Source organism: Aquila chrysaetos, chromosome Z (genome assembly GCF_900496995.4).
Source record: "Aquila chrysaetos chrysaetos chromosome Z, bAquChr1.4, whole genome shotgun sequence".
Classification (NCBI taxonomy): domain Eukaryota; kingdom Metazoa; phylum Chordata; class Aves; order Accipitriformes; family Accipitridae; genus Aquila; species Aquila chrysaetos.
In genome coordinates this window covers 73,234,901-73,253,633 of record NC_044030.1, presented here as the reverse complement: position 1 = coordinate 73,253,633, position 18,733 = coordinate 73,234,901, and the positions used below count along the sequence as shown (strand labels likewise).

The 18,733-nt window shown below is 40.6% G+C and overlaps 1 protein-coding gene across 3 annotated transcripts in view; it reads left to right on the top strand.

Moving 5' to 3' along the window:
* EGFLAM (EGF like, fibronectin type III and laminin G domains) overlaps positions 1-18,733 on the top strand; it is a 76,152-nt gene that overhangs the window by 18,438 nt on the left and 38,981 nt on the right. For all 3 annotated transcript variants that reach the window (XM_030005749.2, XM_030005751.2, XM_030005752.2), the window contains exons 3-7: positions 1,710-1,793; positions 3,517-3,543; positions 7,907-8,024; positions 8,285-8,420; positions 14,748-14,914. In XM_030005749.2, coding sequence (XP_029861609.1) covers positions 1,710-1,793; positions 3,517-3,543; positions 7,907-8,024; positions 8,285-8,420; positions 14,748-14,914 — 532 coding nt within the window. The remainder of the gene's footprint in view (positions 1-1,709; positions 1,794-3,516; positions 3,544-7,906; positions 8,025-8,284; positions 8,421-14,747; positions 14,915-18,733) is intronic.

Sequence of the window (18,733 nt, the reverse complement as noted above, 5' to 3'; positions counted from 1 at the left end):
CTCAGACTACATGTGCAGCATGGTGAAGCAAGCAGGAGAGCCTGCTCTCGTAACAAATAGTACCATTGCCCAGAAAGCGGTCAGGGGACAGTGGGCTTAAACAGATTGAAATGTAACTTTAAGAAACAAGCAGTTCATGTTTTAGAAGCAAGCTATGATGGGACTTTGGGTTGGATACCAAGGGCTTGCAGTGGATATAGATTGCTTTTCTGTTGTAGTTTTCACGCATGTGTCTCGGTGATCTCTGCAGCTGATAAAACAGTGAAGTAGAGCAGAGCTGGTTGATATTACACTGTGCCAGTGAAGGGAGAAGCATGGCCATTCAGATCGTTCGACTTGTACTTCCAGCCTGAGGATTGCTTTACCAGGAATAGCTTTTCCAAACTATGCCTCTGAACTTCCCAGACTGGCAGCAGGTACAGGGGAAGGAGAGTTTCATGATGTCTATTCCCCTGATAGATACTGTACTGCATAGAATCCCTGGGAGGCCAATTCCCCCCTACCTCAGTGGTGAATTTCCCTTAAAGAAGTCAAGTGATTTTCCTGTTTTACCCAGCAATTTTATAGGTGAGGCTCTGACCCCTTCCAAGCCTCCGACACATTACCTTCTACCTAGGACAAAACAGAATGGCTAGCCTAAACTGGGTACTGTGTTTTAGTGTGCGAGCAGAAAAACAATGAGCAGTAATCTGCCATTCATTCATTTTTACTAGGTATTGCTTTAACAGATATTCCATGGCAATGAACCTCAGTCCCAAAATAGAAGTTAGTCAGTGGGGAATTAGCACCAAAGATGTCGGGTATCGACTAGAATTTGTTGCTTTCCTCTTCAACAAAACCCAAATACCAGTTGTTTTTGTTAGCATTTTCTATGGAAGGATTCAAAATTTCCAGAAAAAAATAATCCAAAATTCACTTTTATGTAAAAGGCTGGAAGCAGAAAATTCCTGACTACCTTTATTATTAATGCACACCAAAAGAGTGAGAAAATTCCCTGCTATAGGGAGTGATATTTTTCAAACAGTTGCAATACTTTATAGTCACAAATCATAAATAGTTTTCACTGTTCGTGCAGTAGATCAAGCATCCAAGCCCTAGTTTATTTTTAAGCCTTGAGCTCATGTGTGGCATGAAAATAAAACCAACGGCAAACAACATTGATAATGCTGTACCCAAACCATCTTCACTTCATGTTACCTTTTGACCCTCTGGCATCTCAGTGTCTCTGTGCACAGGAAAGCAGACCCTCTCTGGCTCGTCAGTCTCTGGTATACAGCAACAGACATGGAGAGACATTTATGATACAGCAATTTTTATAATGACATAATCATGTAATGTCAATATCTTCCTTATATGAAGTAAAATGCCTAACTCGTGCAGACCAATCCCACAAATCTTTAGCTGTCCATGCTGACCATGGCCAAATTATGCACAATTAAAGTTGTCAGTTCAAGTCTGCCCTAAAAGCTAGGCTGTGTTTCACATCAGTTCAGCATATACACGGTAAGACGGTGTCCTTTGGTCATACTGACAACTTCTAGCAAATATGAAGGGAACATTAATGGCCATTAGCTTTTCATGCATTTGAAAAGGTAGGGGATCATATGCTTAAATGCTGTCCACAGTGTGATAACAATGCACTTGTTTTTAAGCCATTCCAAAGCATTGAGTTATTGCTTTAACTGGCTTGACTATATGTTCTTCCCAAGGTCTTTTACTCAGAGGTTGAAGATGACAAAGCAGTTAAACAACTCTCACATGATGTTCCTCTGAGTTTGGATATGCTTAGCACGGTAAGTATTTCTTTTCAGCAACACTCAGTGCACTGGAGCAGAGCTTACAAGTGGGAACTTGCAAGTGTCTACTTGTTGCTTGTTTGTGAATTATGCTGAGGATCCAAGCCCCAGCTGTGCTTTGGGTATTGAGCAAAAGGAAATAACAATGTTTTTCTGTAATCCAGTTAGCGTGATACACTTTTGCTCCTTGTTGTCTGACTAATTTATCATGTAAAACTATTGGGACTTTCTTGCGTTTTCCTAGTACTGACCTTTGGCACCCACTAAAATAAAACTTTTAATTTTGAATATGCATTTTCTGTGCACTTCCACATATGGAAGGGGAATTGCACGACTCTATGCACAGTTAGAGGTGCAATATTGGTGTATCTGTATTGCAGTGTCTGACAAAGGTAAATGTGTGAGTTAAAGGAGACACAGAGTTTTCGGTGTATTTTTGTCTCTCTGTGTGATTGTGGCCTCCTGAAATACAGAATTTAAAGTTCAATAATGCTGCTTTAGTTACACTTGTGCAAGTCCATCTTCCAGAAAATTCCATCAACTTTTGGTTTTTTTGTTCTTGAAAGCACTATTTTTCCTTCTTGCTTCCCATTTTCCCCCTTTCTTTTAGTTCTGTTTTTTCTTTTAGCTCTCCTTTGCTTTCTTACTTTGCTTTATTTCACTCTACCCTTCTCTTTCCTCCTTCCCTTTTTCTGTCCAATTTCCCCTTCCTTTTCCATTTGCGAATGAACACCACCCATCTTCTTCTGCTCCACGGCTGAGCAATTAGCGTCAAGATGAAAGCAATTCCTCCGTGCTTCTGGATGGTTTTAATACTGTCTGCTTTTAAAGGGTGTTCTTGAAACATGCCGGTGCTTCATCAGTGCAGAGAAGCTGCTCTTTGAGTTCAGCAAGGCAGAAACAGAGATTTTCCAGCCTCTGCTTGGGCAGAGAGAGAAGGAGTGTTGCAGGTTGGGAGCTGAGGGGAGTGCTTTCATACCACACTCTGCAAAGGGCAGCCTGTCCATGAGGCAGCGATGTTACCAGCACAGGAATCAAAGGCTTACATGTGCGCACAGAGGAGCATTGCAGGCATTCCAAACTTTATTTGGTGGTCCTTCTTCACAATTCAGTTTTTAACTCCTTTCACTTCTGCTCATCTTCATTCTCCTTTTTTTCCTCACACCTCTTCCTTCAGCCTCCCTACCTGATGTTCAATGATACGCATTTACTGACATTTCCTGATCCCTGCTGGGCAGTGCTCAGAAAGCTTCCCTGTGAGAAGCATGAGTGAGGGGGATGCTCAGATTTCCTGCAGTTTTTCATCACTCTGGTTGTCAATTCTGACTCCTGCAGGTTTCTGGGATCAAGGTGAACGGAAGAATATTGTTGCCATGATATATTATTTCTTTATTTATGCATTATTTTCTCCCTTCTGATCTTTACCTCTGTATTCTTCACTTGCTTTTTCTTGTCCCCCAAAAACATTCTTGCTAGTAGTGCCGACAAAGATCAAACAGCTCATTGGTTTTTTTATCTTAATCCTGACAGCAGTAATTTTTACTCACTGGGAGAACAGAGTCTGTATCCCAGTACTCACACAGATGAATAACAGCCACATAGACTACTATATGCTGCAGCATTGGCCTTGTTTTAATTCCCTGACCCATTATTTATGTGGTTTTGCCATCACTTTTTACTATGTTACTTCATTAACAAGTCCTATTTCACTTTTTCCCAGGGTCGACTTGAAGGACAAGCAATTTTTGTAAGTACTGCTTCACATGAAACTTGGTTGCAGATGTGATTTAAAATTAAATTGAACATTCCTGACCTGGTCTTCCCCCAGATTCACACACAAAAGTTGATCTCAAATGTTGATTCTACTTAGCACTTATACAGGATCTTTCATAGTCAAAATGTGGCAAATAGTAGCTAAAGCTCAAAATCCAGAGGTGAAGAAGGGGGACATATGTAGGTACAGCAGCTCCCTTTTTAGCAATGGATAAACTTTTCTCTCAGTCATCAAAAGTATTTGTGGATGTCTTGTTTTGCTGGAGTAAATTTGTGTAAAAAATGAGCTTGATCCAGGCAGTGAGGACTTACAGAGGCCAGGGACAGTCGGGTAGTCAGACATGCAGTGACAGGGAAGAACAAAGTCTGGCAGTGGGAGAGGAGACAGAGAGCGAGAAACCTGAGCCAGTCCAGCAAGAGCCAAGGAGGAGGAGCGCAGGAAGAGACCAACCACGCAACGCCCAGGAGGAAGGAGTGGGAGACTAACAACTAGTATAAAACAGGTTTGAAAGAAATACCAGCCCTGTTAATGTCTTTGCAGCTGGTGAATTATTCAGATTAATCATTTCCAGTCGTGCACTCAGTCCAGTCTGCTTCCTATGAACAGTAAACAAATTGGTTTTATTGTGAAGGGGGGGAGCAAGCAGGAGGTACTCAGGTTTGGATAGGATAAGGGCAGCAATTTCGGTGTTTAACTGAAATCCCTAACATCAACAACCTCTTGCAAAATTTTTTTTTTCTGAGCGCTGTTCTAGGAATGGAGAAATCCCACAAACTTGGTGGATCTCACACAGCTTTCATGGTCTGAATTAAGGGAAGTTTGGTTGGACTGCAGGAGGCTGATGTCTGGATGAGACCTCAGGATGCGCTTGAACCAGGACTATCTGGTTCGATCCCAGCTGAGCTGAGTCTGGATTATGGCATTTCAAAGTTGAGGTTCCATGCTGGGCCCTTTTTTAGTGCTTGATAAAAATAACACTTCTGAGGGGTACTTGTGCAGAAGTATGACTGACTGGGATTAATCAGCTCCCAGCTGTCATTAATCCTCTGGAAGTGGTGTTCTCACTGAAATGTTTTCTGTTATATTCATACCAAACTCAACAGAAATCTGCAATAGTTTTGTGGTTAAGTCTGCGTAGTTCATGTTTCCATCACTAAGATTCCTATCCTGGTGCCAGGTATGACCTCGCTGCTTTCTCAGAAGCTTCCCTGGACCATGCAAGACTGTTGTAGCAAGAGCTGAACTGCATCACCTGTTTCTGTGTGTGAGTGTGTGGATGTGCCTGTGCGTTAGCAAAGTGGATAACATATTATAGCTGTATTGTATCATCTTATAATAGAGAACATGTAAGTGAGAGCAGCCAGGAGAAGTGCAGATGCAGTACAATTTAAGAAAGGCAGATGTTCTACTGGGCATAATATTCAGGAAGTTGAGCACAAATATTAAAAAAAAAAAGAAAAAAGCAAGAAAAATTAGTAGACTTTAAAGGTGGGAGGTTTTAGGTCAGGTACAAAGCTATGGAGAGCAATAGTGCTCCCTATCAAATCACCAAACACACCAATACAAAATGGGGGGTGACCAGCTGAGACTAGTAGTGCAGGGAAGGAGGTGTCAGGGGATCAAGTGTCATTAAATGCAGCTCAGTTTCTGCAGCTGCACTGTAATCCAGGGTTTGATGTTTTTTTGGATTAAAACAAAACAAAACAAAACAGAAAATAGGTTTTCTTTGGAAAATAATTTATAATCCTGGTTTCTGTCAGGCGGTTTACTCCATGGCCTCACAAACATTTTCAACACACTTGGAGGGAGGGCAAGCTGTGTGGCAGGGCAAGGAGGGATATAAAATTTCTACATACACCTGAATTCTCTACCACAGAAAAGGCATCGCATTGTTTCACCCCATTCAAGAATGAGAGATTGTAATGAAAATACCAAACGTCATTTTTCAGGGTTTTAGCAAGTGTGTTGTGTAAGACAAGAAAGTGAGTTTGGTGCCTAGTAAAGCCTCATTGGCAATGTAATGTCTAGTTTGGGGTATCATGTGCAAAAATATAGAGACGATCTGAGTGGAGAGAAAGACTACAAAAACCATGGGGAGCTAACTTTTCCATATACTGCCTAAATTCCTTATCTGTGAGTCCACTGTGTCTCCTCTGGGATTGAAAAAACTTGGATTTAAGACCCTTCTCCTAAATACAAGCAAAAAAAGAGATGAAATATGTTCTCCCAGGGTCCTGGACAGTGGGGTACAAGGAAATGTGTTTCTTTTCCAGAATCTCGTTTGAAAGTGTGAGGTGGGTATTCCCTGAAATTGCCAAGGGTAACTTGATGATGTCCTGAATCTTTACCTATTCACTAATGTCTTGATCCTAGAAGATTAGAAGATACTTGATCTCAAAGACACCCAATGTATGTCCAACAGCTGTGTTCATGGAGAGGACTTTGCAGAAGAAAGAGGCAGAAAGCCATGTGTGTAAGAGAGCACCTTGCTGAGGTTTTGAGGGTACACACGTTGAACTTAAATACCCAAGTTGATAATAGGACTTTGATCTTGATTAGCCTGGCAGTCAATAAGATGCATTCTGTTTAGTTTATTGTAGACTTGAGTTTAGAGGTAATAATATGAGGCAAGTGCATCAGTATCCCAGTATCTGCAGAGGCCAGATTCCTGAACAGTGTGAAAGCAATGAGACACATAATGAAGGATTTTTTCTCATAAGAATGAATGTAATAAAGAAGGATGCTGGCAGGGACAAATTCACACAGTTTAAATACAGATGGACAGTATGTATGGCATGGAGCAGGGTCATCAGTATTGTCATCGGGAGGAGGTGCTGGATTTTCAGCAACTGGCTTTTCAGATCATGTTTTGAAAGATCTCAGTCACTTCAGCTGCGAGACTGAAAGACCCAAATAAATCTTTTGGTGTGAGTGTTCTTGCTGCCTCTCTCTGGGCAGTTACGTTTCCAGCATTGTTATCATCTCTCGCAGATGAATCCAAACCATTCAAGCAGATCAAGGGTGAATGATGGAAAAACAGGATAATGGTCAGCTGGTCCATGTTAATAGGAAATCAGTGATGGAACTCCAAAACCATGGCTAGAGAAATGACAGATGACAGGGTGTTGCCGAGCAATGTTGTAGTAATAACATAAGTTCCCCAAAGAGTAGAGAGGGAGAGTTTGTCCAGAAGATGGTCATAAGGAAATTTAGCTGTTAATAAAATTTTGGGATTGTTTACTATTTTACTGCAACTGGAAATTGATTTAAAGTCTGTTCCAGTGTGAAGAGAAAGGAGATCTCTGCATTTTCACATGCACTGTGAAAAATGTTTTTAATATCAGAGAATGAAAAACAGAAGAAAAACCTTCGTAAAACAGTTTTTTACAAGTGCTTTTTTTCCTCACCAAAACAATCTGTGGTATAGAACCTGGTATTTCTGTTTACTTGCATATGCTGTCCAAATTTGTAAAACTGGGATTACATCTCTCTACAGATGGGCTGTAGGTAAAGAATACTGAATTTCTATACACATGTACACATGCTCCGTTAAAGACCAGATTTAAATGTCTGAAGCTGATCCATGCTATGTGTGCCAGCCAGTGATAAAATGTAAATTTTGGTGACATTTGCTAATTTCTGGGAGATTTTAGCAGGCTTGTCTAAACAGTATTCAGCAGCACAAGCTCTTCATGTGGAGGTTAGCATCGCCTGCCTTACAGTAGTTTTCTATGGGTTAATCTTTCTGTGTTTATGGCAGAAGGACAAATAAGTGAAATGCTCGCTTCAGGTCAAGGCTGATAGCTGGGCTAGGAAAATTGTGAGAGGCAATGGGACTCGTCTCTGCTCCGTGAGAAATTAAAGATCATTAGTTCACACTATAGCAACTTGCTTCATTCTCAGGAGCTTCTACAGTTTCTGGATTTAAAAGAAAAACAAAAACAAACAAAAAATAAAAAAAGAAAATGCTCCAGACTGATACGAAATGCCAGCAATTGACTCAAAGAAGGGAATAGTATGTGACTTTGACTTCACCAGCAAAAAAGCCAGACTGCAAATGCAAACGATCTGCAACCTTGTGAGTTATGCTGAGAAACAGGTCCAGGTCATCCCTGTGGATTCCCCTGGGGTGAAGCTGCGGCTTGAGAGGAAACACGTGGTGCTGTTTGTGTTTGTTGCTTGTGAGCTGAGCTGGGCTGGGCTGGGGACAATCCTCCTGGGGGGTTACATGGAAAATGCTGCGCAAGGTCCCCAAATCCCAGCTCACAGCACTGTCCCCAGTTACATGGAAAAGCTTTCACAATGTTCTTGTCTTGCCTTCTCTTGACTCCGGTAGGAAGTTGTTATCGGTGATCTAAAGCCAGGCACTCCACACCGCGTTAGCGTTGGAGCCTATGGCTGGGCCGGGAAAGGACGACCCAGCATGCCCAGAGACGTGACAACCTTATCCCAAGGTAATGCTGCATACATGGCTTTCTGTTGGAAAACTGGCAGGGCACATGTCTATAGCACAGCAGGTCACTTGCACCTAAATCTCTGTCAAGTGCAGTATTGTAATATTATACTATTATTTTTCCACAAGTTTTAGAGGGGCAACAGGTGAGGGGAGAAGCCTATCAATTTGATTTGCAAGTCTGTGGGTGTTGGGTTATTGTGTGTATTATTAGCCCATCTGCTTCTCTAATGCTATTCCTTTGCATTTCTTCTGGCTTAGATAAGTGCATGCCCCCTGCACCACCCTATCAGCCCCAGATCGTGGTAGTTTCTGATTCAGAAGTTGCGTTATCTTGGAAGCCTGGAGTGAGTGAAGGAAGTTCTCCCATCCAGTACTACATGGTGGAGTTTATCAGGCAAGTTTGCGAGTGGACTCTGAATCTCAGTCTTTGTGCACTACAGGTTTTTTTTAACTAAACTGCACTATTAAACTGCATATAGATTCTTCTCATTGTTTCTTTACTTGCTGTGTATAGTACACTTAGTTTTCCTCTTGATGTGTGTTGAATTACCATGAAAATTTAAAGACAAACCCAGAAATAATCTAATTTGTTATAAAATCACCAATAAATGTTAACTTCTGATTGAAGAAAATAAGGTCTAACTGACTCTGCTTCCTCTAAAAAAGGCTTGAGTGAATGAAGTTTTAAGTTTCTCCTGTCATCAAATGCTGTTGAACCATGCTGAGAAAAGAGTGTGTGGCAGAGCAGTTCCCCTGAGCAGGAGTACCCTGGGCTGCTATAGGAAATAATCTGAGGATTGCAAATTCAGTATGTTGGGCAGTTTTACCTCACAAAAGTCTTCTGGGTCTTGAGATTGCAGGACTCAGACTTGCTTTGTTATCCTAATGCTAATCAAGTTTACATGAAATGTTGGCCTTCCTGTTCAGATTTTTTTTTGGGGGGTGGTGGGGTGTTGGTGGACTTCTTTTTCTTCTTTTATGTTGAACTCTCTAAAATTTGCAGTAATAGAACTGAACTGTGAAAAGTTGCCAGTCAAGTTGCTTTTATAAGATGCGTATGAAGGGTCAGGAGGAGGTGGCTGTATCTGCATGCACAAACAAGTATTCATACCTGACTGTTCCTAATCTTGTGTAAGCTAGTATCTGCATACAAACCTATTTATTTTCATTTGCTTGCCCCTATGTTTACCCTTACAGTGAATGCAAAATTCAACCTTTGGAAGTTTAATCCTTCAGGTGAACACCTGATGACAGGTTTTAGTTGAGGTTCCTGGATAAGAAGAAAGAATTGCTACTTTAACTACTCTGATCTGTAAAGGTCAAAAACATCGTTCTTCAGAAAAACACATTAACTTTTTAAAAAGAACTGCTGTTCTTAAAACAGACAGAAAGAACTATTGGTTTTCAGTGCTCAAAGTATGATTACAGTCTAGAAGATATTGATAAAATGAAAAGAGTTCCCAGGCCGAAAGCCTACTTGTGAACTTACATTGCACTTTGTGTTTGAATCAAAATGCCCCATACCTAGTGGGAAGCCATCCAATGTTCATTGCACTGGGAGGCAGGACATGAGGGCTGAAGATACATTGCGGCTAAAAGTATATTGTATGTGTATAAATGTAACTCTGCTGTAGCGTTACTATGAAATTTCTACAATATCCATTTTTTTCGAATACAATGCTTATCTGAGCCTTTCTCTCTTCTCCCCACCTCTTCTCTTTCATTCTTGGTGAATGGGGAAGGATTTTATTGGGTTCTGAAGGACTGCACTTCTGTCTCCTCCGTGCTTTTGCTGGAAAGTGGAGCCTGAGGGTTTATGTACACCTCTTCATAGCATGAGGGGCCTGGTAATGGAAGATGTGGGCACCATCATCTCCATCTGACACATTGAAAGTGCACCCTTGAATGTTTTTGTTCAGCCAGGGAGTGGAAAGCTGCCTTCACTGTTTAGGTCAAAAGATGAGCGTAACAGAAATTTCAGTGTTTTGTTCGTTTTAGACTTTGGGAAAGAATTTGCTAACAGCACAATGTTTTGATTACACTGTTTAGTTTGAGGTTTAAAGCTAAGCTGGAAGTGTATTTGTTAATTTTGGGATTATGCTCTCTTAGACTTGGAAGCTTGATTATACATTTGGAGAAAGTTCAATGAGCCGTAAGCCCTAATGGCAGTTAGAGGTAAAGATATAGCTTTAAGCTTCATTGGCTTTTGCTGCACATAGTTTTAATTACTATAAAATGTATTAACATGAGTTAAAGCTGTTAAATTAAACCAACATAAAACCAAACCAAAACAGTGCAAGTAAATTTAGAATTAAGTCCTCTTGTGTCAAAGAAACACAATGTTATCCTGTGCTTTTGCAAAATTAATGACTTTCTTATGCAAATCTGTAATTTCTCTTGTGTGCAGCAGAAATGTCTAAAAACTATGACATTGTTTAAATAATTTCTATCCCCTTAGAACTAACTTTATGACTTTAACCCTAGAAAAACCGTGCTAGGAGACTGACATGAGGGAAAAACAGTCTTTTAATTTGCTCAACTGTGATATTGCAGATTAAAACCTCATGAAAATTCTATACATTTATTGTTTGCACATACCAGAATCTGATCAGAACCAGAGCTAACCTGCAGTCTGTTTCTACTTGGGGTCTAAATTTTGAGCCTTTATTTAGGCACTTGCATGGATTTCCCTTGGGACCTTTTGGTTCACTATAGGCAGTGGAAGGCTGCAGGCGGTTTCAGATGTAGGACCAGCTGGGCTAACTCAGACTCTGCTCTGCTGTTGACTGTAAGAGGATGCTAAGGAGTCTGCAGTCCCAACTTGGCTAAATGCTGAAAATCAGGAGGGCGAATGTAGGTCTCACTGCTCACTGCACAGTTTATAGGAAATGTGTAAAAGAACATGTTAAACCCAAAATAGCTAATGAGTCTGTGGGAGCTTGCAGGCTCAGTGTAAATAGTCTGTTGGTTTATGCTGCAAAATATTTTATGACAAATGGCATTCTTATGAAAGCCTCTAAAGGGAGACACTGGGCTTAAACGTACTAATTTGGGTGTTTTTTCCTAAAGACAATATAAAAAATTAATTCTCAATAAAGTCTTGGATATTTTCACTTGAATACTGCAAATACTCAAATTTTTAATCTGTTGAAAGCCTACCCAATCTTCTAAACTTGGAGACTAACTTATCCAAATTTTTATAGTCAGCTAGCATCTGCAGAACCACAAGTGTTTCAGCAATGTGTCCCCTAAAAGGATTAGGTCACTTTCTTTTCATCTCCTTGGTACATAGATGGAGTCAACAGCTTTCAATATTAATCTTGACATACAGGGGAAATTTTTCAATATCTCGGTAGTGACGTGAAAGTTCTGCTGCAATGAACTAGGCAGGTTCTGCTGATGAAACTGGGGAGATTTATTAGTATACAGATGTTAGGGTGGAGCAGATTCAGGATAGTGTTATGGGCAGATTTCTTGATTAGTTTGAAGCCTTCCCCTCCAAAAAAGTTGTATCCCTGAATCTATTCCATGTTGAACTATTCCTGGCATTCCATTGAATCGGGCAGTCATATTTCCTTTTGTTTGAAAGAACCTGAAACAACAGATCTGACCAGGGGGACACCTCCTAATGCCCAGCAAAAGTACCTTAAATACTGTTTTCCTGATTAATGCATGAAACAGATACATCTGCCTCAACATTTACCTTACTGTTTGTGAGGGTTAAATCCTTGAAAAGGTAATTAATGAAGAAAGAGGAATGGAAGATGTAGAAATTAGGAAGGAAGTGCTTAACAATGTTAGACAGCATCAGAGGAATATTTAACAAAAGAATGAGGCCAGAAAATTGTCTACTTTTCCTTTCCTCAGAGCTGACCTGACATATTGGTTGATATATTTTGTAGAAAGTGTCACAATAAAGCTAAATAATGATAATTACTAAAAATAATATCCTATACTGCATTATTTTCTATAATGAGTATTTTCCATAGTGAATAAGAACTTATTGTACTTGTCACTATATTTATTATCTGTAGAAATATTTTTAAAAACAATGTAGAGGTGAATTCACCACTTGAGATGAATACAAACACGGCACAAAAGAACAATGAAAAACCTTATAAAAATTGGATTGCTAACAGGTGCTTCACTCTGTTAAATCATTTCCAGGTGATTTTAAGAGGAAGTTCAAATGAGTGTAAAATTGCTGTTCTCTGCATCAGAAAGATTTCCTTTCTTAAGTTGAATCAGTCCCCAGATTATGACATGAAGTAATAATCCAAATGTTTTGGGTATATCTGGGGCAGAATTCTGCCCTTGGTTTACATCCATCCAGTCCCATTAACTTTACCCATATGTTTATTATTTTAAAAATACTCTGACTTTGTCACTGGCCAGATTCTTACTGCATGGCATTTCTGCGTTGGAGATGCACAGCCGTAACTTCAAGAGCAGAAAATGCCCATGGAAGTTGTCTGATTTCCCTGTGCACAGATACAATGTCTGGAGCAGCCTGCGAGGTCTCAGCCAGAGACAAAGATGGGCAAAGTGGTATCAAAATGAGCCCTTCCAGTGCAAAAGTTGACACAACCTGAAATTTGACACAAAAAAAGGACCATGGAGACAGTTTTCAACAAAATGTTCCCAGCTTAGAAGACATGGGAGCTGGCTGGCCCTGGACAAAGTCACCAGCTGAGTTTGATGTGTCCCTCTTCCCATCTGTTTGCCATTTTCTCATCTTGCACCGATTTGTTCGCATAGGGAACGTTCTGGAGAAGTAGCAAAGGTCAAGTGATAAATCTCCCACTTTCCCGCTCCTTCAGCTGCAGATGCTTACACGTTTTCAGGCATTTCCTTTATTGTTCACTTCTGCAGAAGAAAGTCTTGTGAGAGACAGTTCGAGAAGTCAAAGGCTTGCCTACGGTTTCTGTTATCTCCTAAATCTTTGTAGGTTGCAATACCTCCTTTGGGTCCCTTCGTCAGAGGCGTGTGTTTCCATACGGGTGCAGACATCAGCAGAGCCTGTTGCAAAAAGACTGTGAGGCAGCTCTTGAGCTAGCAGGAATTCCTTGGACTGGAATTAGAGCCAAAAAAAGATGTGTACAGGAAAATTGAAAACACTACTAAGTGAGCATGTGGAAGGAAGCGATGTTAACAGCTTTCATTTGGAAAACACTATACATTTTCATTTTGGCCCAGGCATCAAAAGCTCAGAGAAGGGAAACAATGAAAGAGTAGCCAAAATAAATGCCCTCCTGTTTACCAGGAAATGGTGGTGGAGGGTGACTTAGGATGGCCTATTTAGCTGTCATTACTTCTTGTGCATTTGTCTGATTTTATTTTTATTTTTAGCAAGACAATGACATATTCACATCCTCTGTGCCATTGTGCACAGGAGCTGGGCAGCTGGGTGCTGCTGCTTTGTCACTGCATTTGCCCTGCTGGCACAAAGCAATGAAACCTCAGTGATCAATAAATCTTGTATTGACTGGTAAAAGAAAACATACATTAACTTTGGCATTTCCTTCTGGCTGCAAATAAACAAATACAAAATGCCTGCCTTGTGCTATAATTTTCATTGGAAGACTGTTGGAGACATTTGCAGCTAGTCCTGTGTAAACATTGGTAGATTCAGGGAGCACTTGGAGGTTATTTCCTGTAATAAATATCACAAGGACATCTTAGAAAAGGGACACTGGAATAATTTTCTATGAAAGTCACTTCTGTTCCTATTTTACTTTCGTAGGCTTCAATTTGAATATTTTGTGTGGCCTCGACTGAACTTTTACATTTTTATTTTGTTTGTTTGCCTTCTCATTCCCTTCTCTCTTTGATAAGAAGAGACCACTTTTAAGACAGTAGAAATGGTGTGAAAGCATCAGAATACTCTCTCAAGGTATTTGAAGTAGCCCTCCCCTTTCCGATGTCTCTCTGCATGTGAACATAAACATTTGAGACCAAACTGCCATGTGAATGATTGTACTGATTTCAGATGGATTATAATGGCACTCAGAGCAAGCATTTATTGGCTGCTGGCTTCCAGTAGGAATCAGGAGTTAACCAAGCATTGTCCAAAGGCAGACATGGGAATTTTGTTGCAAAATCCACATACATAGTCCAGGTCCTCTGCAATATTGTTCTGGTTTTGTTTGGGTTGTTTTGTTTTGTTTTGTTTTTCTGAAGAGAAGACTTTGGATCCAGATTTTCCAATGTGAGTGGATTAACCTAATTGCCTGGGAGATCAGATGTTAGTTTCTCATCCTGCTAATGGTTATATATGTTTGAAGGGGCTTAGTGGCATTGGAGTACAAACTCTTAGAAATAAATCAGGATCTTTCCCTCTGTTGTGAAGTATTGCTTTATAAAGCCAAATAGGGGATTGGGAACTGCAGGTAATATACCTCCACTTGAAAACTGTGAACACAAAATCCTTGAAAACAGATAAATAGAGCATGATGTGTCAAACTGTCCTCTAAATAACCTCCTTGGCTTTATAAGCAAAATCTGAATATTGATTTTGTATCACTGTATAGTTTTGATACCATAGGCTTCACAGCTTAGTAATGGTTGCACAGTCTGGCCCCTTAAGACTGAAGGATTTCAGTGATGATTTAGCAGGCTTATATCTCATTTATTTCGTGTATTTCCCAGGAAAGTTTAAAGGCAATTAATTTATACAGCCAGTTTTAATTATTTATGATCTTGGCTTTGTTTGATCCTGAAGGCCAGACCTTGACAGCAATTGGACCGTAATAAGAGAGCAGATCCAGATGGAGTCCATGGTTCTCAAAGGACTTCTCCCAAACACCAAGTATCAGTTTGCTGTCCGAGCAGCAAACTCCTACGGATCCAGCCCTGCCAGTGCACCGAGTGACGTCATCCGAACGTTCAGTGAGTAGAACCACCTGTTTGTAATTAAAGCTATATAAAAATAAAGTCTATCTGGAAATAAAGTGTATCTGGGGTAGCCTGTGGAGGGCTGCTGGTGGAAAGAGTCAGTCCCCAAGCACAGGTACCCCCACTCTGACACCTCTTGATCCTGTCTGTGGAGCTTGCAGCATCCTGTGAAAAGTCAAGCCACAAGGAAAGATTTGAAAAGAACCAGGCAGAGGCACTGTCATGCCATTTCTCTGCTCTGGAGGTCATTGCCAGATATTTTTGGATCACTACTCACTGACTTTTGTGCTGGCTTCATGCAGAAATGATAAGTGAATATCATGGGGAGAAATGAGAGAGACAAGTCTATTGTTCATCTTTTTTTCTGTTCTTTGAAACTGAACCTTATATATTACATTTCGAATTTAAACAACTCAGAAAGACCAAAGCAAATCTATACTGTTTTCTGAGGAGTAAAGCTCTTAAACTATTAAGCATAATCATGAAAATAATGATAAAAAGAAGTAAGCATCCCTTTTTGATCAGAAGCTGTATAGCAAAAATATTAGGTGAAAATGCATTCAAACATACTTGAATAATCACAACTTGATAACTATTATATTCACATTTGTGTAGCAATGTAGGGCATGCACATTGCAATAAGTGGTAGGTCCTGCGCACATCTGCTGACAGCCTTAGAGAGGATATAATCCTCTGCCAGTGCTAGTGTCTCTGTGGGCTGACTTTGAGGTGCTGTTGCTCCTCATCATCCCCAAAGCCATAGCTGTATGTGAGATTCCCAACCAAGCCAACACAGAGCACGCTGGGAACTGTACAAATCACATCTCTCACATAGTGAAAAACCCAATGTCACAAACAGAGTTGATGCAGGAAGCAGAGCCAAGGCTGGCAGGGTATGGGGACTAATTGAGGTCTATCCTTAATATGCCAAACTTTTTATTGTGTTTAAAAGGTCTCAGTACTTTTAAGTTCCAGTTTTGAAGGCATTTATAGGGGACAGAAAACGACACCAAGAAAATGCCTGGATATAATTTTAGCAGATTAATGAACTATAAAAAAAAGAGCAACAAAACTGACTTTTTTTCTTTTCTTACCTGCATGCTCAATTGCAAATCATCTTTAATTAACTGGCAGAAAATGAGCAGCTGATATTCAGGTAGGACTGTGAGATCTGCAAGAATTTGCATGCTGCAGAAATGTGGACCACATCCTTAGTGATCCACCAATTTAACCCATTAAGGATTTATTTCTAAATTGCCTCCCTATCTTGGAATCCCTTGTTTTCATTGACTCTTACATGGTTGTTTCCATTCTTTTTTCCTCTCTGTCATAAATTGAATCCCTTGAACAGTTTGCATGAAGTTTGTTATGGCTGCTGATCTCATAAGTTTAACTTCTGAAGCAAATGTTGGTGAAAGCCATGAAGGTACAGCATACTCTGGGGTTCCTTGGCCCCTGGATCCTCAAGGGTCAGCTCCTGCTGCCTCAGGCACACTTGTGTGCTCCTTGGTATCCTGTTTATCTTTGGATATGAGTGGCTGCATTCTTTGGTCAGAAAAGAGAAAGTGTTCAGTTCTGTTAATAAGGGTGTGGTAGTCTTCAAGATGCACTTATTACTGCGGTACTCTAGGAAAGGCACTTCGGAAACAGCCTGTTCTGCAGAAACCTGTTGAAGTGGCTCTAAAACATGGATTTTTGACAGTAGAGCTTGGAATTAAATTCAAGCCCGGTGTATATAAACACTGATTTCTCGAGAGGTTCATAGGGGGCAGAAGCTTGGTTCTCTGTGCCTGGATCAGATCTGAAAAGTGATGTATTATGTATATTGCGCTGCTCTCTGAGTAGGCTCAAAACCTCTGTGCTGATCTGTGGTAGGCACGTGCGTGCCATTGTGGCTGAGAGGTTGGTCTTGTTGCACCAAGGGTCTGGTAGTGCCTGGGGGAGACCCTCATGAGCAGACAGAGCTCCTGCAGCCTGGAGCCACATCATGTCCGTGATGTGCTGCATTCCTGCACCAGGTCACTTGTACTTACGGCTACTTTGGCAAACTCTGGGCCCCTTGGCAAATGCAAGTGTGGTTCCTTTGCCAGTCTGCTCTTAGTTTCCAGGGTGGATTTTCCAAATAGGCTTAAAAACTACATATAGCCACTATGCATCAGAGCCTGTGTTATCTTGTGGATACCTGTCTTCATAACAACCAGCTTTTTGCAGAGCTAGGAATGGTGTTCAAAGGCAACAGAGGATACATGCCTTTAGAAATAAGTTCTGCAGCTTTCTGGAAGCAGGACTGTAACTGAGTATAGCAGCTCTCACTTGGCTTTAGTTGTGATGTCTATGTAAGAAACTGTTTTGATGTTATCCAGATACACAAGTACATTGTGCATTAGTAGAAAAGCTAAACTTTTGCTGTGAAAAGAATGTTCTTGATTAAAACTGTGTATAGCTTGAACATTTATTCTTCGCAAAACTAAAAAACCCTGAAGAGTGATTTAAACCATTGACAAAAAAATGCATGCTAAGCTCAAGGGCAACCAAGTAAAACTCACTCCTATTTCTCATTATGTATCTGCAGCTACCTTCCCCCATCTAGTAGCCAGAAAGCCAATAGACACCATCTTTGGCCCTGTTAATCATTCACTTCAGTTGCTCAGGTATAGACATTCGGTACATTTGAGGTCATCTAGGTCCTGCGGTTTTGAGCTGTTACTGCAGGAAGGCAAGTGCCACCCAGGTGGCTCCCAGACACCTGACAGTCCTCTGGGGATGTCTCAGGTACTATAATGCATCTCAGATGGCACCAGATGCCTGACTCTCTCAAAGTGCCAGCAGATACCTCTTAGTCACCTATTGTTGCTGGGAAGGGTGTCAGACAGCATGTCTGAAACTGAAGCTTCTTTGCCTTTCAGGGTGCACATCATAGGAATTGCTATCTTCATTATTACCACGGTTCCTCCTCCCATGTAAACAGTGAAACATGCCACAGATAGTTGATGCTATTTTCTGACTGCCTGTGTGAGAAATACTTGAAATATCTGAAGCAGGCAGAATTTCATACAATATCTGGCTCCTTTGCATTAAACTTAGTCCACATAGTGCTGGCACTAAGGTCCTTAGTGTGTTTGGATTTTAAAAATTTGTAGCTTTATGCTTGTATATCCTGGGGGTTTTATGCCTGTTTTGAAAAAACTAGTGCTTTTCTGATGCTTATTTTAACTGAAGAACAAATTCCCAGTGTTACCTCAAATGCAGTGGACCTTCAGGGTCCATGTTGCATTGCGTAGAGTCTCTCACAGCTCTTCTAGGCAGGCTGAGACAAAGATGAGTCCTGCACACGCTGAGTCCACGCTACTTGGAGATGTTTTCTGCTGGGGTTTATCTCATTCTCATATGTAATGCTCTCATTTTGGTTTTAAAAGGTGGCTAGCTTTGCAGTAGTCTTGACTGCATTGTTTCAGATCAGCATAGGAAACAGTTGTCTTTGTTTGCTTAAATGTTTCTCTGAAGGTTTGCTGACGGTATCACCTAATGTGACAGACCTCCCAAGGTCCTTGCGAGTAGAACATGTGGTCTTGATTATAAGCAGTTACCCCCTTACCTAGTAAAAAATGCATGCTTGGTTTATGTTACATTGCTCCATTTTCAGGGAAGAAAGAGAGGGCAAGTTTCCCCAGGGGTTCTCATTTATTTGTGATTTGGTTTCTTTTTTTTTTTCTAGAGGAAAATGATGTAATAAATCAATTTTTGTAGCCTTTGTTAATTACAGACGCAGGTTGTGGGTATTTCACTTATATGGTTGTTGGGTTTTTGCTATAT